The sequence below is a fragment of the Falco biarmicus genome, chromosome Z (genome assembly GCF_023638135.1).
Source record: "Falco biarmicus isolate bFalBia1 chromosome Z, bFalBia1.pri, whole genome shotgun sequence".
NCBI lineage: Eukaryota > Metazoa > Chordata > Aves > Falconiformes > Falconidae > Falco > Falco biarmicus.
This window is the reverse complement of record NC_079311.1, coordinates 76,332,680-76,352,985: the sequence shown is the minus strand read 5'-3', so window position 1 is coordinate 76,352,985 and position 20,306 is coordinate 76,332,680. Positions and strand designations below refer to the sequence as shown.

Here is a 20,306-nt window from a genome sequence, read left to right as displayed (position 1 = left end):
AGGACACATCTGGATTTGTTTTTTGTGGCCTCCTGATTTGCCTGAATTTAGAACTGCATTAAATAAATGGGCTCCAGCTCATTTGTCTTTGTAACAGAGTTATAAAGCCCATAGAGCTTAAAAAACACAAGGAGGGATACCTTGGTGCAGATGGGAAATGAATAATTAGTTTTCCTACAAAGAAAATAAAACAGGCTGCAAGATGCAGAAAACCACATTTAGGCTCTATTACATTTACAAATACATACATAAATATATTACATACAACAGCAACTCAAAGAGGAAGCAGGCGAGTCACACAGAGGATGGCTGGCTGGCTGCAGTTCTCCCCGCACAGACATTTGGCTGAGCAGTTACTTCTCCTAATAATTCCAGGAATGGGCTTCGGCTTTTTCTCTTTTCTTTTTGTTTGTTTTTTTTTGTGTTTTTTTTTTTTCTCCTCCTCTCCTTTCATTCTCTCCCCCCTCCCCGGTTTCGGGTTTAGTTTGTCCAGTATGGAGAAGTGCCATAGGCGGTTTTGGTAGCCTGAGACTTTTGCTGCATGGTGCTGGGTTGGTTGCGTTGGCCAGATCCACCCTAGAAAATGAAAACAAAGAAGATGCGGACATCAGCTGCCATAGCACCCGTGCTCCCAGAAAGACGAGCCCATCTGAATGTCACCAGAAGAGCTGCCACCCTTGGGAACAGCCCTGATATCCACCAAGGGAGCGATGCTCCCCCTGAATCGATCCGTTTCTGCCCTGCAACACCTCCGCATCTTGCAGTCCAGGGCAAGCAGCCACAGAGTCATTAAACAGGAGCACAGGAACGTGTCATCCCTCTGCCCCTCACCCAAGATAGGTTCAAGCACAAGGAACGCAACGAGCAGGACCAAGAACACTGTTTTTTCAGGAAACTTTCATAGCAAGGAAATGGACGGGCTGGTGAGACCAAGTCAGAGCCAACCTGCAAAAGGATACTTCATTGTTCCCCCAGAGTTACAGTGCAAGGGCTCACATTCTGTCTCCTGCCGCAGCCTGGGGACAGCAGCGGCTTCACACCTCACTGCCCATCCCCCCATGTAAGGACAGTCTCTTCACAGAATCACAGGCTGGCTGAGGCTGGCAGGGACCTCTCAAGGTATCTTGTCCAATTCCTCTGCTCAAGCAGGGTCACCTACAGCTGGCTGGCCAGCACCATGTCCAGAGAGGTCTGAGGATAAAGACTCCACAACCTCCTTGGGCAACCCGTGTCAGTGCTTGGTCACCATTCCAATCAAAAAAGCTTCTCCCGATGTTGAGATGGAGCCTCCCTTGTTTCAGTGTGCCCACTCCCTCTGGTCCTGTCACTGGGCACCACTGAGGAGAGCCTGGGTCAGTCCTCTTTACACCCTCCCCCTTCAGGTGTTTACATATATTGATGAGATCCCCCTAAGCCTTCTCTTCTCCAGGTTGAACTGTCCCAGGTCTCTCAGCCTTTCCTCAAAGGACAGATGATCCGGTCCCTTCACCATCCTTGTGGCCCTTTGTTGAACTCTCCAGTACATCCATGTCTCTCTGGTACTGGGGAGCCCAGAACTGGACACAGCACTCCAGGTGTGGCCTCACCAGTGCTAAGCAGAGGAGAAGGATCTCCTTCCCTTGACCTGCTGCCATTACTGTGCCTAATACAGCCCAGGACACTGTTGGTTGCCTTCGTGGCAAGGGCACATTGCTGGCTCATGGCCAACTCAGTGTCCACCAGGATCCCCAGGGCCTTTTCTGCCAATCTGCGTTGCCCCCCAGCGTGTACTAGTGCATGGGGCCGTCCCTCCCCAGGGGCAGGACGTGGCACTTCCCCTTGCTGAACTCGCTGAGGTCCCCCCACCCCAAGCTGGTCAACAGCATCGAGTCTGTCAGTCTGCAATCATTGTCATGGCCCTTTCCCAATGAGCGAAGCAAGACCCCTCAGACCCTGCCCCGCTGGGATGTGGGGGCAGCACTCGGTCCTCAGGCATGCTGCAGAGGCAGGAGGGGCTGACTCACCTGCCCGTCTTGCTGAAGATGGTGATGCAGCATCTGGGAATGAGGCTGCTGATGTGCAGGCAGGATATGGAGAAAGGGGGCTGGAGCGTAACCCGGGGCAGCACCAGGGTTCAGGGGCCCAGTCGATCCGAGAGCAGAGGGCAGGCTGAAAGGAGGCGGTGTGCCAGCATGGAATCCCTGCTTGTCAAATGTCTGCATAGGAGGCAAGGGGGGACAGTGTCAGAGACTGGTGTGAGCAGCCCCACAAGTGACCAGGCAAGCACAGGAGTGGCCCAAACACACACCACTTGAACCTTTCACCACTCCATGAGTAAGCCCCTTTTTTCCCCCTGACCTCTTTTTACTCAGTGGGACATGGGATGGCAGCAGCTGCCTGAAATCACACATTGCAGGGGCTCAGCCTGGAATTACTTGACCTACCCAGGGCAGCCCAACAAAACTGAATGAAGAATTTGCAGTGAGATTTTCCTCCCTCTGGCCAAAGCTTGACTCCTAGTGCTAAGCACGTAGCCGAGGGCTGGCTTCCTACCTGTAAGCATGAATCACAGACACAGATTCCCCCAGCTGAGGGTGCAAGGAGGAGAAAACAGGAACTGGGCATAAGCTGACTGCACACTACAGCTTGTAAAAGCACTTTCAGCCTTCCCTGGGAAGCTGTGTGCTGAACGACGGCCACAGAAGAGCATGGGACACTGTGTTAGGGGTGGACACTACTGACTGGTCTCTCTGGTGAAAAGAAAATGCCCTCTAGACTCACCTGCTTTGGGGGCTATTTCGACTAAAAACATTAGCCCCATCACATTCATTTGCACCCAGGATACAGCTCATGTGGGGCTGTGTGTGGCACTGCACCTATGTCAGGAGCTGCTGTCAGGACCTGACATGGCAGAAACAATGCAACAGAGGGCAAGACTCCAACAGCAAACAGGAACAGCACCAGAAATGCCACAGCCTGCTGACCCTGAGACCAACTGGTCTGAGAATAGGATGGGAGCCATCAGCCTGGCCTCAGGCCATCAGGGAGGAGGGTACAGCATTGCTCACCTGAGTCTTGTTATAGACTGAGCCACTGATATCAGGCACACCTGTGTTACTTGAGGTCACAGAAACACCTGAAAAACAAAAAAAAGCCATTGACAATGAGAAAGTCAACCACCACCCAACATAAACCCCATGCTTTGCTCCTGGCACCTCCAGCAGCCTTGGTAGATGCACCTTCATCCACAGCTACTGCACCACACCCCTTGCTGCTGCTACTGGCCAGCCCAGCGGGGCTCTCCATGCTCTTACACCCACAGCACCCCACATGGGAACAGAAGAAAGGGCTCGGCTCTTCGCTCCCACAGGAAAATGGGAAAACAGTCCACCAGGATAAATCACCCACATCCATGACCCAGTACCGCTTGGATTCAAATGCACTTCACCAGGCAGCAGCTGGCTGCACTGCACACTCATTTAAGCTCACGAAAAGCCAGCTTTCCCCTAGGATTAGGGATGCATTTGGCTCTATTGCAGTGTTCAAGAGCTTTCCAGTAGTGCACTGAGTGATGAAACCCAGCATCTGCTATACATTTGACCCCTTGTCCTTTTACACCCTGCAGAAGGGTGAAGTCTGCAATGCTCCTCTGCCCAGAGAGAGTATCACTGATTCAGGCTGGCTTCCACCTGGACCAGCTGGTGCCGCAACAGGCTCAGAAACACCCACTTACCAGCAAGGTGACTCTCAAAGCAGCCACTTATTCACTGTCTCAGAAAGACTGGCTCTAATAATTCCACTTGGATTGGAATAAAACCAGTGGTTCCTTTGGCCAGTGATCAAAGGACTGGACTCGGAGGGTTTGCACTGCTCTAAGGTTGTACCCTTCCTAGGACATTGCTCCTTTTTGGATTGCTCCTCTACAGAGGAAAGTGTGAGCAGCTCTTGGCTGAAGACAGTCCAGTTGGTGTTTCAAATGCACAGCAAATGCTTGGTATTTGTTAAGCCCAACAATGAACTAGTTAGTGGTAAGCAGTTCAGCACACACTTCTCAGTTCTAACCAGCAGGTGCAGAATAAAGCTTTCCTATAAGCTGTATACGTTCTTCAGCCTTCACAGTCACAAAGAAAACATTTCCAGGCATGAAACAATGTGATAAGTTAGAGGGTTTACAGACAGCAGCTGAAACAGCAGCCCAGAGATGCCCTGCTTGCCCCTAACACACGGCTATGCTGGGTGTCTACCAAGAAAATTAAAATCTAGTCATGATTTGGCACAGGACCATTTGAGTAGCAGCATCCAACCGCTCAGGCTTCAAGAACATGACACTGCTGTAGGACCACTACCCTTCAGCAAAGAAAACTTTGGCAGAGGAAGCAGCTTACCATTTCTCCTATATATAATTGTGGACAAATCTGCGCATCAGCCACAAAAATCCTTATGCAAAGTCCAGTCATAAGATTTAGAAGGAACACTTGGGACATTTAAAAAAGCATACGGGAGATGGAGAAACAGCTTGGATTGTGGCCCTGTTTAGAGCTGGCTGCTGTGTTGACTGCACAGCACTGGGACTCTACCCTACTAAATCCCACTGAAGAGCATCCTTAAGTCTCATGTGTTACCTTTCCCAGGTCCAGTGCCAGCAGATTTGTTTTGTGCTTGAGATGACCCACTGTAGCCTCCTTTGCTGTAATCTCCAGCTGCCGTTCCCTGCGTTAAGTCATCATAGCCTGCCGGTGTGTACAAGACAAGGTGTTACAGTGTGCAAGCAGCTCTGCAGACCCTCACATGAAAAGCGCAGTGGTAAGCGTACCTGTTCCATAGCTGTGCTGCCCATAGCCACTCGCTTGCTGGAAGGGAGTCGATGCGGTGTTCAGGTTGACTCCGTGCTGTTTAGCAGATGCCGGAGGTACCTGAACAAAGGGAACAAAAGGCGCTGTTAACAGGGAATGTCGCGCAAAACACAAGCTCCCTCTGCCATCTAGTGGGGGAGGAAATTTCATCTGGAGTTGGGAGTATTGGGATGGCATGGGAGACAGCACTCATGCTTTCAGCAGCAACTCGCTGTAGTGGATGTGTGCAAGCCCCACGTTTTCTGCTACAGCTGCCCCTCAGATTGCAGTGCAACCTCCTTTCGGAACAGGCTGCGTATTTCTTTCATGCGCTGAATGTAAACAGCAAATTCCAAGAAGGAGCAGTTGCAGTGCTCTCCCTCCAGAATCAAATAAAACATCAATTCCTGCCCTGAGGCTGCTGCATGGAACACTGCCCTACTGAGCCCTAAACCAGACTTATCTACCCCTCTGCCTGGAGCATCACCTCTTCCCGAATAACCTTCTTCCTCCTAAGACTAGCAGCACAGCTTTCTGACTTAATGGGGTCTCCTCCATCCTCAAAAGGATTTCCTAGGCACTCTCAGCTCACGCAGATTTGGGTCTCCCCTTCAGTCTCCAGAGACTACAGTAAGAGCTTTCAGGAACACCGAGTCCATGAGCTACAGTTGTCTGCTATTCACAGTAACCTGCATAGGAGTCCATGAGTACTGGCCTTTTAAATTTCCTGTTTTCTTGGGGAAGGGACTGAAACTATTTTCTCATGCTTGCACATTTTTGGAAATCCCTTGCAGACTGGGGAAGATGACTCTACTCCATTCTCACGAGACCCCACCTCAGTACCAGATCCAGCTCTGGGGTCCCCAGTACAGCAAGACACGGACCTTTCAGAACAGGTCCAGAGGAGGGCCACAAAAATGATCCAACAGCTGGAGCACCCCTCCTATGACGAAAGGCTGAGAAAGTTGAAGTTTTTCAGCCTGGAGAAGAGAAGGCTCCAGGAACACCTTATTGCAGCCTTTCAATACTAGACGGGGGGGTGCTTATAAGAAAGAGGGAGAAAAACTTTTTACCAGCCAGTGACAGCACACAGGGCAATGTTTTCAAACTGAAAGAAGGTAGGTTTAGACTGGATCTAAGGAAGATTTTTTTTTAAGACAAGGGTGGTGAGACACTGGAACAGGTTGCCCAGAGAAGTTGTGGAAGCCCCATCCCTGGCAGTGTTCAAGGCCAGGCTGGATGGGGCTTTCAGCAGCCTGGTCTGGTGGAAGGTGTCCCTGCCCATGACAGGGGGGTTGGACTAGGTGATCTTTGAAAGTCCCTTCCAATCCAAACCATTCCATGATTCTAAGAATCATAAAGAGCAAAATCAGAGGCATGAAGGGAAGGTTACAGTTCAGGCTGTTACACTTACAAACATGGTCGGCCCATACTGGAATGCACTGGGTACACCGGGCACACCAGCGTAATAAGGTAACCCAGTGTAGCTGTATCCTGGGGGCAGGGTCGGGTTGAGGAAGGGCTGCTGAGTCGTGTGATGAGTCTGCGTCTGGTTCTGCTGCGGTTGGGCAAGTGTGGTAGCAGGAGCAGGGGAGGCAGAATCCCCACGGCCAAATTTTGTTACATCACCTGTGAAAGAAAGCACTGGTCAGAAACGCTGTCAAAACTACTCCAAAAGTGAAGGACTCTAAGGATTCAAATCCTCTGAATACAAGTAGACAGCTACAGAAGAGAGCACATGCTACACTTGAAAGCCTGCAGCTGTTCACGGGAAGCGCACTCCCTGTCTCTGTTCCTGATGGCCACAGGGACATTGCCTGTTTGTGGCACAGAACTCTGTGCCATGGCTAACGCATCGGTAAAACGGAGATACCAATACTTACCTATCTCACAGCGTCTGAGCAGATTCACTAGTATCAGATCATTGCAATAAAACATGCTAAAAGCAGAAGTATGGCAAATTGCCAAAGAGCAAATGGTTGCTGGGTTAAAGTGTGACTCTCCTAGGTGTTAAACTGATTAGCTAAGCTGCATGGGCTTAAAGCAAGTTAGGATTTACGGGCAGTGATGGGCATATTTTTGTCAATGTCTGTTTATTTGTCAAGCATGACTAGTTAAGATGTCCGGTTCCTCACACCACCAAAGTTCTGGAGACAGTAGCTGAAGGCCAGGAAAGCAAGGCTTGCATCGTGGGCCACCTTATTGAAGAAGTAGGAAGGGAAATTTGGTTATTAATCCAAAAGCAGCCTCCCAAGAGAAATGATTATGAAGCAGAAAACTCCTGAACACTTGCATTTTCTGGTACCCTACAGAGCAGCATGTTCATATGCTTTTTAGGGAGATTACATACATCAATTGCATCTATCCCATTCCCAACCAGTATTTCTTTTTGTTGGTTACCAAGAAGCATGAGAACACATAATACCATCATTACAAGAATTATAAAACTGTAGCCATAGGCGTTAAGCTGTAATCAGATGGCAGGATGAAAACCACTGGCTCAAAAATCTGGATGGCATTAATGTCATCTTTGCACAATGATAACTGAAGAGCAAGAGCAGGCACGAGGAAAGGCTTCTCAGAACACATGCTTCCAGGAACGAAGTCCATTAGATTTGGGGAGGGCAAGAGAGAGCCTGATGGATGCACCTCCTGCTGGTAACACAAAAGTGCTAAAATAGCAGTAATGAACTACGGGGAGCTGCTGGGGCTGTGTGGGGTGTGTGTGTCTATTCCAGTGCCAAAAAAAGAAGGCAAGCAAATGAATTTTGAAAAGAATGATTAAGCTATGGAATATTTTCAAACACTTGTATGTGCTTGGGAAGGGCACTAGGTGACACTGCCATTTACATTCTTAACAATTTTACACGTATCCTCAAAGGATATCCAACTTATTCCCAGAAGTCATCACACATGAATTACTGACCAAAACCATGAAGAAACATCAGTGTGAAGGTTGAGAGGGAGATGCTCCCTTTTGTTTGACTAGTTTGGACTGATGGGTTTAACTGCTTACAGAAGGGGAAAAAAACAGTTGCTCTTTCAGCAACAGCAGGATGACCTGCATTTAGAAATCAACACATTTCACCACACTCGTCTTTAAATAGCACTCACCTGAGTACGGGTTGTTAGCAAGGCTCCCATCTCTGCCTGTCAAGGTTGCAGGAGCAGGGAATGTAATTCCGTAGTAATCCTTGGAAAGAGACATCGTTTATTAATAGTTGGAACTGTAACACAGGTGGACAGCTCTTACCAAACCCATTATCATAGGCATAAGAAAATTTAAAAAGGAAGAACTAAAGGAAGTTTGGGCAGAAGCTGACCTTCGCACTCACAGCAGAGCTGAAGATTTACGTGGATCCTCAACTTTAAAATTAACCTCTTTTTTAGACACTTTTAATATTATATACAAATACTTCATCACTTAACGGTAAGTTAAAGGCAACAGCTAAATGCTTTCCCCTCCCAATCTTCAGCTCTGAGCTGTCTTCTTCCAGCGAGACTGCACCTCAAAGAGCAACAGGTCACTGCGGCCCAAAGACCTGGGGTCAAGCCAGAACCGTAATCACAACATGGATATAGTCTAAAGGTCTTACTCTTGTAGCATGCCCTATTTTCTAAAAGTGGAAATGTCAGCTAGGAAAACAGCACAAACATTAAAAAAAAGGGGTGGGGAGAAAAAGGGTTACTACCATATGACTGGAAAATTTGTTTAAACTATGTTACAGGAGACCTCAGGGTAGTTAGTAGTCTCCAAAGTGGGGTGCACAAGACAATCCACTGGAGTGCATGAAGAACATAGTTCTGGTATATTAATAAATAAAATTTTATAAAATTTTAAAATAGTGTTTGTTTAACCTTCCATCCTTTTTTAATTTTTATTTTTTATATGTTTTATAGCATACATATTAGTACAGTAGTGTATGTATGTAATTTAGAAATTACAAAAAAAATACACTGAGGTCAAGTGCTCACAAATTTTGTACTGATGGGGTGTGTAATCAAAAAATGCAGAGACCTCCACCTTAGATCATTCTCCTAGGTGCTCTACAGGAGGTGACTGGACACACTAGCAAAACCAAAGCAGCATTTTGTCCTCAGTTTCAGAGAAAAAGAGAAAAGTGTGCTCTTCCCTAGCTGAGTGAACATCACATGTGGGGCTGGTACTCCACAAAGTATTTTTCCTCCTAATCCTCACGGTTTACTCCTCACCACCTCAAATCCATCAAGAGTTAGTGCTTTAACCAGTAAAGTATCCATTTCCACACGTTCTCCAACATCCTCCTCCTTCATATCCCTCTCTGAAAATACCCAGCACCTCAAATGCTTTCTCAGAGTTGACAGCACCTTCCACCTTGTTGCATTTCTGTACATCACTCCTCTGTTTCCTACACCCAATCCTCCATCACTCAGCATGAAATAATCTGGCAAAGATGCAGTACTGCAGTTTCTTTTCTGTAACGTGAAGCAGTGCCATATTTCATCATTTTTTCCTTTCCCAGATAATTCCACTTTATCAACTCTGGCATGGATCACTTAACAAACGAGAAAGAAGCGCTCCCATCTCCTTTTGGGGAAAATGCCATAAAAAGCAGACCTGGAGAAAAGGTCTGAACAGGATTTGGTGAATATGAACTGGAACGGACACATCAGCATTTGCCTATAGATGAACTGGACAAAATATAACCAAATCTGCATGAAAACAGGGTCTAGGGACTGCAATCATTCCTACTGCCCCTCAGGTCTGGGAGAACCACATCAGCACTGGATAGCCCTATCCCACGCACCTGTGCATGCAAGCATTCCAAACAAAAAAACCATGAGAAAATACGACTGCCAGCCAGTTATGCCCACCCACAGGACAAGATCAGAAGAGACGCTCTGCTCTTCAGAGAATCATGGGTATTTCCTGACCTACAGAAGGCATGCAGGAGAAGGTGCCTAAAGTCAAAACTGAAATATTAGGAATAGACTCAAAAAGTGAGGCAGAAAATGGCTGAAAAAAAGGTAAGTGGTCTGATGGAATAGACTTAAGCTCCACCAAGCAGCTGGCTAGGAACCACGCATACCATACCACCTAAAGTGTTTGTAAGGTCTGCTACAGGCAGCCTGCAACAGACTAGTAGAAAAGACAGCATATCCCAATGTAATAAACACAGGTGAAAAATACCCACAAAACCAAACCAAAAACCAACGAAAAACCCAGTGAGAATTTACAGCATCAGCATAGAAACGAATTAATTGAGTTAAAATAAAAAAGAACCCCATCCCAAACCTTTGGGAAAAACCCCGTTCTCGCAGTATCAGCAGCAGCCAGTGCCTCTTGCTGCTGGAAGCTTCCCAGGAAGCAGTGACGACATGCGCTTGAGACTCTGCCCACTTTTGCTTTCTAGATGTAAGGGGACCGGCATATCAAAGAAATATTCCCACCCTTTCCTGCCACCCAAACACCTAATGTTGCCTGATTTCTACAACACATTCAAAACACAATAAACTCTCCCCCCAATCTGGAAATCACAGTAATTCCATGAACAGTTCATGAAAAATCCTTTGTAACATTTATGAATCTATTTCTAAATATAAACAAACAGAGGACAAGTAACTCCGAGGGTGAGGGGAATGACAGGTACCCCAAAAATACCCTGCAAGATATTTGCAGGGAGGGGAAAAACTCTTTGACCAGCAAAGCTGCAGACGCTACAGAAAGGAAAAGGAAAACAAGAAAAAAAAGAGACACACAAACTGAAAATATTTTTCAATAAGAAATGAAGGAAAATATGCAATAACTCATATATACAAACAGTATCAGAGCAGGGAATAAGAAAAAAGGATGTTGGTAGGCAGAGAAACCTGAAAATACAAACCAAGAAAGCCAACTCTAAAAGCAAAGAAAAGGGAAACCCTGAAACACATCCTCAGCACAGCTGCCTTAAAAGGTTCTGCTGTCCTGCTTCCACATCTCCCGTTGAACCACAACAGCACAGGAGCAAGGCTCCCCCTGCACCCCAACAGCAGCACTGGGAAAGAACCAACCCCTTTTCCCTAAGCCATCTCCTGTTCACAAGCCCTCAGGAGAAAGTAGACTGGAAGTAAAAATGAAAATGAAAACAGGGAAATTCTGTTTAGATGCGATGATGATGAAAGGAAAGCCATGGCAGCACCACATAAAACCGGCCACCCGGCACCACACCAAGCACAGCGACCACCCGCAACACCACCAAGCCTGCCCGGGCTCCTGCACAGCGACACCCACCCAACCACCATGACAGCGCCCGCAACCCCGCAGCCCCGCCTGACGCACGGCGCCACGCCGCTCCTGCTCCTCCTGACGGCTCTCGCCACCGCCCTCGCCTGCCACCACCTGCGGCCCGGCGACGACACCTTCCCCTGGGACGGCCTCCGGCTCCTCCAGGCCATGGCTCCCAGCCCGACACAGCCCTGCCAGCAACACCAGGCGCCCTTCCGCTTCCCCGACACCCTCCTCCACACCAGCCACCCACAGCAAGCCGCCGCCACCGCCCTCCGCATCCTACAGCACCTCTTCCACACCCTCAGCAGCCCCAGCACCCCACAACACTGGGACACCGGCGCACGCCACCACCTCCTCAACCACCTACAGCACTACATCCAACGCCTGGAGCAATGCCCGACAGCCAACAGGACACTCCTCAAAAGGCAAGGGCCTCGCAACCTGCTGCTCAGCATCAACAGGTACTTCACGCACATCCAGGACTTCCTCCACACCCACAACTACAGCGCCTGTGCCTGGGACCACGTCCGCCTTGAAGCTCGTGCCTGCTTCCAACGCTTGGACACACTCATACGGCAAATGAAGAGCTGAGCTGCTCCTGCCCACCACCAAGCCCACCCATGCCTGCCAACGCCAGTGGCCACAGATTGAGCAGGAGCAGCAGTAGCCCAGGCTGGCACTCTCGGTGCTGCTCACACCTCTTCTGGCCACGACCCGGCACTGATGGAGAGATGGGCATGACCATGGTGAGGCTGGGGCCAGGCTGTGGCACTGTCTGCTCATGGGCACCATGGCCACACCTTCACTGGAAAGGAAGGAGGAGGAAATTGCTGTGCTGCCTGCTCATGGACAACTGTGAGGCAATGGGGAGTGTGGTGGTATTTATTATACATACTGTTATCTTGCCCGTCCAGACTGCAGCCTCCCCTGATGGAGGGGAAGGTCCCCACAGACTGTGAGACTCTCATCCAGTGACTATTCACCACAGAAATCTAGAAACCTATTTATTTATTTATTTATTTATTTATTTAACCATTAATATCTATATTGCTATATTTATGTATTTATTCACTTGTTTGGAAATAAAGACTTTTTGCAAAAACAAAACAGAAGAAAAAGAAAAGAGGTGGTCATCATTCATGTACCTGACAGGCAAAGACGGGGTCTCTGTAAGGCAGGCAGGGATGACCACCCCTCTGGCAGCCTGTCCCACTGATAGATGCCTCCTGCCCTGGTCAAATGCTCCATACAGGAGTCCACTCTTAGGGACCCACCACAGCCCTTCAAGCCCACAGGCATCTTTCACTAATGCAAGATGCCCGGAGCACACACTTGTCCTGATGACATGCTGCCTGCCCTGCACACTCCTTTCCCACCATCCACCCTCCCTCACTGCCAAAACATGAAAGCCACCTCCAAATCACCACCCCATATCACAACGAACCATTCAGCAATACCACCGCACTTAGAAGCAAGGAGGGTCCTGTGGACATGGTTCACCTCAAAGAGGTGAAGAGAGGACCACCAAGGCCTGTGGAGATTTGGACAAGGGATAGCATCTCAGTGCTACCAACCTCACCCAAGAAACCTTAAAAAATACCAAACAGCCCTGTGCTCAGGTGGCCAAGGAGGCCAGCAGCATCCTGGCTGGTGCCGGGAACAGCGTGGCCAGCAGGGCCAGGGCAGTGCTGTCCCCCTGCACTGGGCACTGGCGAGGCCGCCCCTCGACTCCTGTGTTCAGGTTGGGCCCCTCACTGCCAGGGGGACGCAGAGGGGCTGCAGCGTGTCCAGAGACGGGCAGGGGGCTGGTGCCGGGGCTGGGGCACAAGGCTGGTGGGGAGCGGCTGGGGGAACTGGGGGGGGGGGTCAGCCTGGAGAGGAGGAGGCTTGGGGGCACCTTGTGGCTCCCTGCAGCTGCCTGACAGGAGGGTGTAGGCAGGGGGGTCGGTCTCTTCTCCCAGGTGACAAGTGACAGGGCAAGAGGAGACGGCGTCAGTCTGTGCCGGGGAGGTTTAGGTTGGGTGTCGGGAAAAACGTTGTCACTGACAGGGTGGTGGAGCACTGGGACAGACTGCCCAGGGAGACGGTGGAATCACTGTCCCTGGAGGTCTTTAAAAAATGCATAGATGTGGTGCTTAGGGATATGGTTTAGTGGTGGACTTGGCAGTTCTGGGCTAATGGTTGGACTCGATGCCTTAAAGGTCTTTTCCAACACAAAAAACCCACTGGAGATGCCCAGGACTGCTCATTGCTCTCCTACAACCACCACAACTGACACAGGACACCACAACTGTGTTTACACACCAGTGGCCATGGGGACCTATCTCACACAGAGCGCACGGGCCTAGGCCTTCTGCACTCCAGCACTCCAGTTAACAAACAAAAAGATACATCACTCAAACACTGCCACCCAACATGGTCCAAACCAACCAGCACAGATGAGCGCAGCATTGTCCATGAAGTAAACTGCCCACGCACCACCAGCACCAGCCGCTCCTTGGCCCTCCAACCACCACCCCAAAAATATCTGCTCCAGATGTTCTTCCCTCCCCAGGTATGCCTAGAGAAAGACAACACTAAAGTTCAGCAGCTATGGCATCCTCCTACACAGGACAAAGAGGTTCTTCTCCATGCACAGTTATACCACGTCCACCACCACATCGCTGCAAGGATACTGCAAGAACACATCACAGCATGGTCAGGGTTGGAGGGAACCTCTGGAGATCATCTACTCCAGCCCCCGCTGTACAGTAGGCTCTCCTAGAGCAGGTTGCGTGTCATCATGTCCGACGGGGGCTGAATGTCTCCAGAGGACACTCCACAGCCTCTCTGGGCAGCCTGTTCCAGGGCTCTGTCACCCTCAAGGTAAGGAAGTTCTTCCCCAGACTCAGAAGGAGCTTCCTGTGCTGCAGTTTGTGCCCCGTGCCCCTTGTCCTGTTGCTGGGCAACACTGAAAAGAGCCTGGCCCTTCCCATAGCAGGCACATGCCATGCAGCTGGAGAGCGAGAAAACAAGTGGGACTGAAAGTATTCAGGTACACACCAGGACCACTCAAGATGCAACTTCCATGTTGTACCACAGTCCCCCTGATGTTCCTTCTAACCAGAAATACCCTGTGATGCCAGGCAGGCGGGACTTCAATGGCTTGGTCTTCTCTGAGGTGGACAAAGAAAGAAAACCCTCCTCGGACAGGAAAACAAAGGACAGATAATGACACAAGCTGGAACATCGTGAATAAAAACACGAAAGAATAAACACATTATATCCTTCTTCACCATGAAGGTGATAGAACACCACAAGAGGGATCAGGTACATTGTGATGCCCGCTCCTGCAGATAGATGCAAAGCCATCACTGGACAAGGCCAGTGCAACCTCCTCTGAAACCACCTACCCTCAGCACTAGATAATACTTAACACAGTAACATTAAAAAAAAAATTGAAAAAAAAATGAAGAAATGAAATGATGCACAATTAGTCATAAAAAATTCAAACCCAAAAAACTAACAAAAGATAGAGGAAAATGGACAGTTCCAGTAATATCAGAGAATAACATACGAACATGCACTTAAACAGGGGAACGCTGGAAATTGGAAAATGGAATTGTCTGTAGAGAACCTTTCCCTCCACAATATAAAAATACAGCACAATAGTGACAGTGCTCACAAAAACTTCCTAACATAGCAAAAATAGCAAAATTCACCCTACATAAAAAATGTTTCTGCCTGCATTTCCTACACTGTTAAATAACCTAAAAATGAGACAACACTTCTCACCCCTCTCATCACCATGAGGTTTCAAAACAAAGAAATGGAATCGAAGAGATGAAGAATATACCAATAAATATCAGTGACTGTAGACACACATGCAACCATATCTTCTCAAACAAGTAGACTTAGTGAACTCCTGAGAAACCAATGACATCGTTTTACAAATATCCCGATACACAAAAAAAAATGATGTCTTGAAACAAAAACACAGATGACAAAAACACCGAAACTGAAAAAAACCACAAACACTACCGTACAACTACACAAGGAAAAGATGCATGAGAAGGAAGGGAAATTCAGCCAAACACAACAGGAACAAGAAAGACTCCAGAAGGAAAAGGAGAAACCACATGAAAATCACATAAGCAGCAGAAAAACCGCAAATGTAACTGTCCCAGTGCTTCACATCCCCCGCGCGACCACAGCCAACCTCCCCACGACACACCACCGCCAAAGCACCGCCACCGCTCTCCCCACCCACGGCCACCCCAACAACGCACTTCCCCAAGACCACCACAGCCACCAGCCAAAACTGAAAGCCACAGCCGGAAACTCGCTGCCATCGGAAAGCGAGGAAGGGGAAGCCGCCGCGCCACATAAAGCCGGCCACCCGGCACCACACCAAGCACAGCGACCACCCGCAACACCACCAAGCCTGCCCGGGCTCCTGCACAGCGACACCCACCCAACCACCATGACAGCGCCCGCAACCCCGCAGCCCCGCCTGACGCACGGCGCCACGCCGCTCCTGCTCCTCCTGACGGCTCTCGCCACCCGCCCTCGCCTGCCACCACCTGCGGCCCGGCGACGACACCTTCCCCTGGGACGGCCTCCGGCTCCTCCAGGCCATGGCTCCCAGCCCGACACAGCCCTGCCAGCAACACCAGGCGCCCTTCCGCTTCCCCGACACCCTCCTCCACACCAGCCACCCACAGCAAGCCGCCGCCACCCCGCCCTCCGCATCCTACAGCACCTCTTCCACACCCTCAGCAACGACAGCGCCCCACAACACTGGGACACCGGCGCGCGCCACCACCTCCTCAACCACCTACAGCACTACATCCAACGCCTGGAGCAATGCCCGACAGCCAGCGCCACGCTCTTCAAAAGGCAGCGACTCAGCATCGACAGGTACTTCACGCACATCCAGGACTTCCTCCACACCCACAACCACAGCGCCTGCGCCTGGGACCACGTCCGCCTCGAAGCTCGCGCCTGCTTCCAACGCCTCCACAACCTCACCCGCACCATGCGCCGTTAGCCCAAGCACCGCGGCCAACGCGCACGCGCACGGCCCCACCACACCGACAACAACACTTCTGGAGCCCCGGCGGACCCAGCCCCACCTCTCTCATCCCGCCTACCCTCAGCCACGCCAACAGCCGCTGCAGCAACGGCCCCGCGCCCTCCGCCCCCACTGACTGACCCCCTTATTTATACAACTCTTATTTATTGCCACCGCGGGACTTCACCTATTTATTCACCTATTTATTCACTCCACACAAAATAAAGACCTGTTGCAAAGACCTTGCCCAATGCATCTTGTCTCACAAGCACAAGGAACGAGCCTTCGGCGTGGCGCGAAGCCACCGCCACTCAGCACCTGCTCCAAGCCCTGCCCCACACGGGCTCTGCAGGCCCCGTGCCCACTCTCCCCCTTGACACCCCTCCCCAAGGAGGCGCTTTCCTCCACCTCTCTCAAAAACCTCTCCCAGGCTTTCAACAGCCAGCGTCACCCGAGCCTCCGTGTCGGCCCGTCTCCTCCACAGTTCCCACCCCCCGCCCCGCTTTCCACCAACTGATCCTCAGCTCTGGAGGCCTCGCTACAGGGAGGCCTCGCACCTCTTGCAGCGCGTCCACAGCAGGGCCACAGACACCGTCAGAGCCTTGCAACGCCTCTCCTGCGACGAAAGGCTCAGAGAGACGGGCTTCTTCAGCCTGCAGCAGGGAAGGCCCCGCGGAGACCTTACTGCGGCCTTTCGGCACTTCCAGGGGGCTCACAAGAAAGATGGCCGACGACTCGGTCAAAGGGCCTGCAGCCACACCACAGCGGGGACTGGCTTCAAACCAAACGAGGGGCGGCTCACGCTCCCTACAAGGAAGGCAACACGCTGCGACCAACCGGGAGGCAAAACGCTGCAACACGTTGCCCACAGAGGTGGGGCGCGCCCCGTCCCTGGAAACCTCCCAGGTCAGCCTGGACGGGGCTCTCAGAACCTCCTCTACTTGAGACGGCCCTGCCCCTTGCTGGCGGGTTGGGCCCGGCGACCTCTGAGGGTCCCTCCCAGCCCAACCCGACCCATCCCAAACCATGCCATGAGTCTAGGAGGGAGCGGCACGGCACAGACCCAACTCGGGGTCGCTGGCTCTTGCAGCTTCAGGCATTGCTCACCACAACTCTCTGCCTGCGCTGCTTCAAAACACCTTGCAGCGCCAACTCTGCTGTTCTAGGGCAACACGGACAAGGTCCAGCCGGCGACCTCCAACGTCAGCCTACCTCCTGCCGTGACGGCACCTACCTACGCCCAACCACCGTGCACGCGCCACCACCCCAAGCACTGCACCCTCCAACACAACGCTGCCTGACAACAGCGTGGCTCCCGGCCCGCCACCACCAACACCCTTCACACCTTTCGCCTGCTCCACACGCTTTCAGGAAACACGGGGCAGCCTCCCTCACGCAAGCACAATGCCATCCTCCCTCTTGCAAGGGACCTCAACAACTCAGCCAGCGCAACCTCCTCCTCCTGCCACTCCAGCTCCGCAGCTACGCTGGCTGCCCCGGCTCCACCTCCCGAGGACTCTTGGGCACCCCTCCTCTTCAGAGGAGCAGGGCCTCAGGCCATCCCAAACATGGGACCCTTCACTTACGGGCCACGGTTCCGTCTCCAGGCCCACCTCAGCCCCGGGGGCAGACAAAACACAAGACCCCGGGGATACAGGGGCGGGCACGTGCACCCACGGGACCACAGCCGGGCAGCCAAGGCGGCCAAGGCAGCAACAGCAACCGCAGCAAAACTCTTCCCTTCTTCCTCTTCCTTTTCCCTCAAGCCTTTCCTCCCCGTGCCCGTCAGCTTCAACGGGGCAGATCCATGCGGGAACACAGCCCACGCTCAAGTGCCTACCCCCAGAGCCACCTCCTCCCAAGCCGCCCCCACCCCCAGGCCCTCGCTCCAGGAGGGGGCTCCCCACGCTCTGACAAGTGACATCACTTCACAACCCTTCCCAACACGAAAAGGAAAGACCAGCTAAGACGAAAACAAAGGCCAGACACAAGTGAAAGGAAAACACACCACGGACAACACCAGGCCATTACAGGCGGAAAAGACACTTGGGCAGGAAGGGAAACTTCAGCTGCGGAGAAGAGGCACCACAGCTCGCCCTGCAGCCAACAGGGAAACCCTGACACACCTCCCCGGCACAGCTGCCCCCAGGGGCTCTGCCCCGGCGCTTGCGCATCCCCCGCGCGACCACTACAGCCAACCTCCCCACGACACACCACCGCCAAAGCACCGCCACCGCTCTCCCCACCCACGGCCACCCCAACAACGCACTTCCCCAAGACCACCACAGCCACCAGCCAAAACTGAAAGCCACAGCCGGAAACTCGCTGCCATCGGAAAGCGAGGAAGGGGAAGCCGCCGCGCCACATAAAGCCGGCCACCCGGCACCACACCAAGCACAGCGACCACCCGCAACACCACCAAGCCTGCCCGGGCTCCTGCACAGCGACACCCACCCAACCACCATGACAGCGCCCGCAACCCCGCAGCCCCGCCTGACGCACGGCGCCACGCCGCTCCTGCTCCTCCTGACGGCTCTCGCCACCGCCCTCGCCTGCCACCACCTGCGGCCCGGCGACGACACCTTCCCCTGGGACGGCCTCCGGCTCCTCCAGGCCATGGCTCCCAGCCCGACACAGCCCTGCCAGCAACACCAGGCGCCCTTCCGCTTCCCCGACACCCTCCTCCACACCAGCCACCCACAGCAAGCCGCCGCCACCCGCCCTCCGCATCCTACAGCACCTCTTCCACACCCTCAGCAACGACAGCGCCCCACAACACTGGGACACCGGCGCGCGCCACCACCTCCTCAACCACCTACAGCACTACATCCAACGCCTGGAGCAATGCCCGACAGCCAGCGCCACGCTCTTCAAAAGGCAGCGACTCAGCATCGACAGGTACTTCACGCACATCCAGGACTTCCTCCACACCCACAACCACAGCGCCTGCGCCTGGGACCACGTCCGCCTCGAAGCTCGCGCCTGCTTCCAACGCCTCCACAACCTCACCCGCACCATGCGCCGTTAGCCCAAGCACCGCGGCCAACGCGCACGCGCACGGCCCCACCACACCGACAACAACACTTCTGGAGCCCCGGCGGACCCAGCCCCACCTCTCTCATCCCGCCTACCCTCAGCCACGCCAACAGCCGCTGCAGCAACGGCCCCGCGCCCTCCGCCCCCACTGACTGACCCCCTTATTTATACAACTCTTATTTATTGCCACCGCGGGACTTCACCTATTTATTCACCTATTTATTCACTCCACACAAAATAAAGACCTGTTGCAAAGACCTTGCCCAATGCATCTTGTCTCACAAGCACAAGGAACGAGCCTTCGGCGTGGCGCGAAGCCACCGCCACTCAGCACCTGCTCCAAGCCCTGCCCCACACGGGCTCTGCAGGCCCCGTGCCCACTCTCCCCCTTGACACCCCTCCCCAAGGAGGCGCTTTCCTCCACCTCTCTCAAAAACCTCTCCCAGGCTTTCAACAGCCAGCGTCACCCGAGCCTCCGTGTCGGCCCGTCTCCTCCACAGTTCCCACCCCCCGCCCCGCTTTCCACCAACTGATCCTCAGCTCTGGAGGCCTCGCTACAGGGAGGCCTCGCACCTCTTGCAGCGCGTCCACAGCAGGGCCACAGACACCGTCAGAGCCTTGCAACGCCTCTCCTGCGACGAAAGGCTCAGAGAGACGGGCTTCTTCAGCCTGCAGCAGGGAAGGCCCCGCGGAGACCTTACTGCGGCCTTTCGGCACTTCCAGGGGGCTCACAAGAAAGATGGCCGACGACTCGGTCAAAGGGCCTGCAGCCACACCACAGCGGGGACTGGCTTCAAACCAAACGAGGGGCGGCTCACGCTCCCTACAAGGAAGGCAACACGCTGCGACCAACCGGGAGGCAAAACGCTGCAACACGTTGCCCACAGAGGTGGGGCGCGCCCCGTCCCTGGAAACCTCCCAGGTCAGCCTGGACGGGGCTCTCAGAACCTCCTCTACTTGAGACGGCCCTGCCCCTTGCTGGCGGGTTGGGCCCGGCGACCTCTGAGGGTCCCTCCCAGCCCAACCCGACCCATCCCAAACCATGCCATGAGTCTAGGAGGGAGCGGCACGGCACAGACCCAACTCGGGGTCGCTGGCTCTTGCAGCTTCAGGCATTGCTCACCACAACTCTCTGCCTGCGCTGCTTCAAAACACC

At 52.7% G+C, this 20,306-nt stretch overlaps 2 protein-coding genes and 2 pseudogenes across 6 annotated transcripts in view; 3 read left to right on the top strand and 1 right to left on the bottom strand.

Moving 5' to 3' along the window:
• Positions 1-388: 388 nt before the first annotated feature.
• UBAP2 (ubiquitin associated protein 2) overlaps positions 389-20,306 on the bottom strand; it is a 125,991-nt gene continuing 106,073 nt past the window's right edge. For all 5 annotated transcript variants that reach the window (XM_056323773.1, XM_056323774.1, XM_056323776.1 and 2 more), the window contains 7 exons: positions 7,926-8,004; positions 6,226-6,440; positions 4,793-4,892; positions 4,602-4,709; positions 3,048-3,115; positions 2,004-2,195; positions 389-576 (listed from right to left, as the gene is read on the bottom strand). In XM_056323773.1, the coding sequence (XP_056179748.1) occupies positions 481-576; positions 2,004-2,195; positions 3,048-3,115; positions 4,602-4,709; positions 4,793-4,892; positions 6,226-6,440; positions 7,926-8,004 (858 nt within the window). In that variant the 3' untranslated portion in view covers positions 389-480. The remainder of the gene's footprint in view (positions 577-2,003; positions 2,196-3,047; positions 3,116-4,601; positions 4,710-4,792; positions 4,893-6,225; positions 6,441-7,925; positions 8,005-20,306) is intronic.
• LOC130142240 (interferon-like) lies at positions 10,455-11,967 on the top strand. Its single transcript, XM_056323779.1, has one exon. It carries the CDS (start codon positions 10,963-10,965, stop codon positions 11,650-11,652), a length of 690 nt encoding a protein of 229 aa, XP_056179754.1. The 5' UTR covers positions 10,455-10,962; the 3' UTR covers positions 11,653-11,967.
• Positions 15,260-16,334, top strand: LOC130142242 (interferon-like; annotated as a pseudogene).
• On the top strand, positions 17,576-19,386 carry LOC130142250 (interferon-like; annotated as a pseudogene).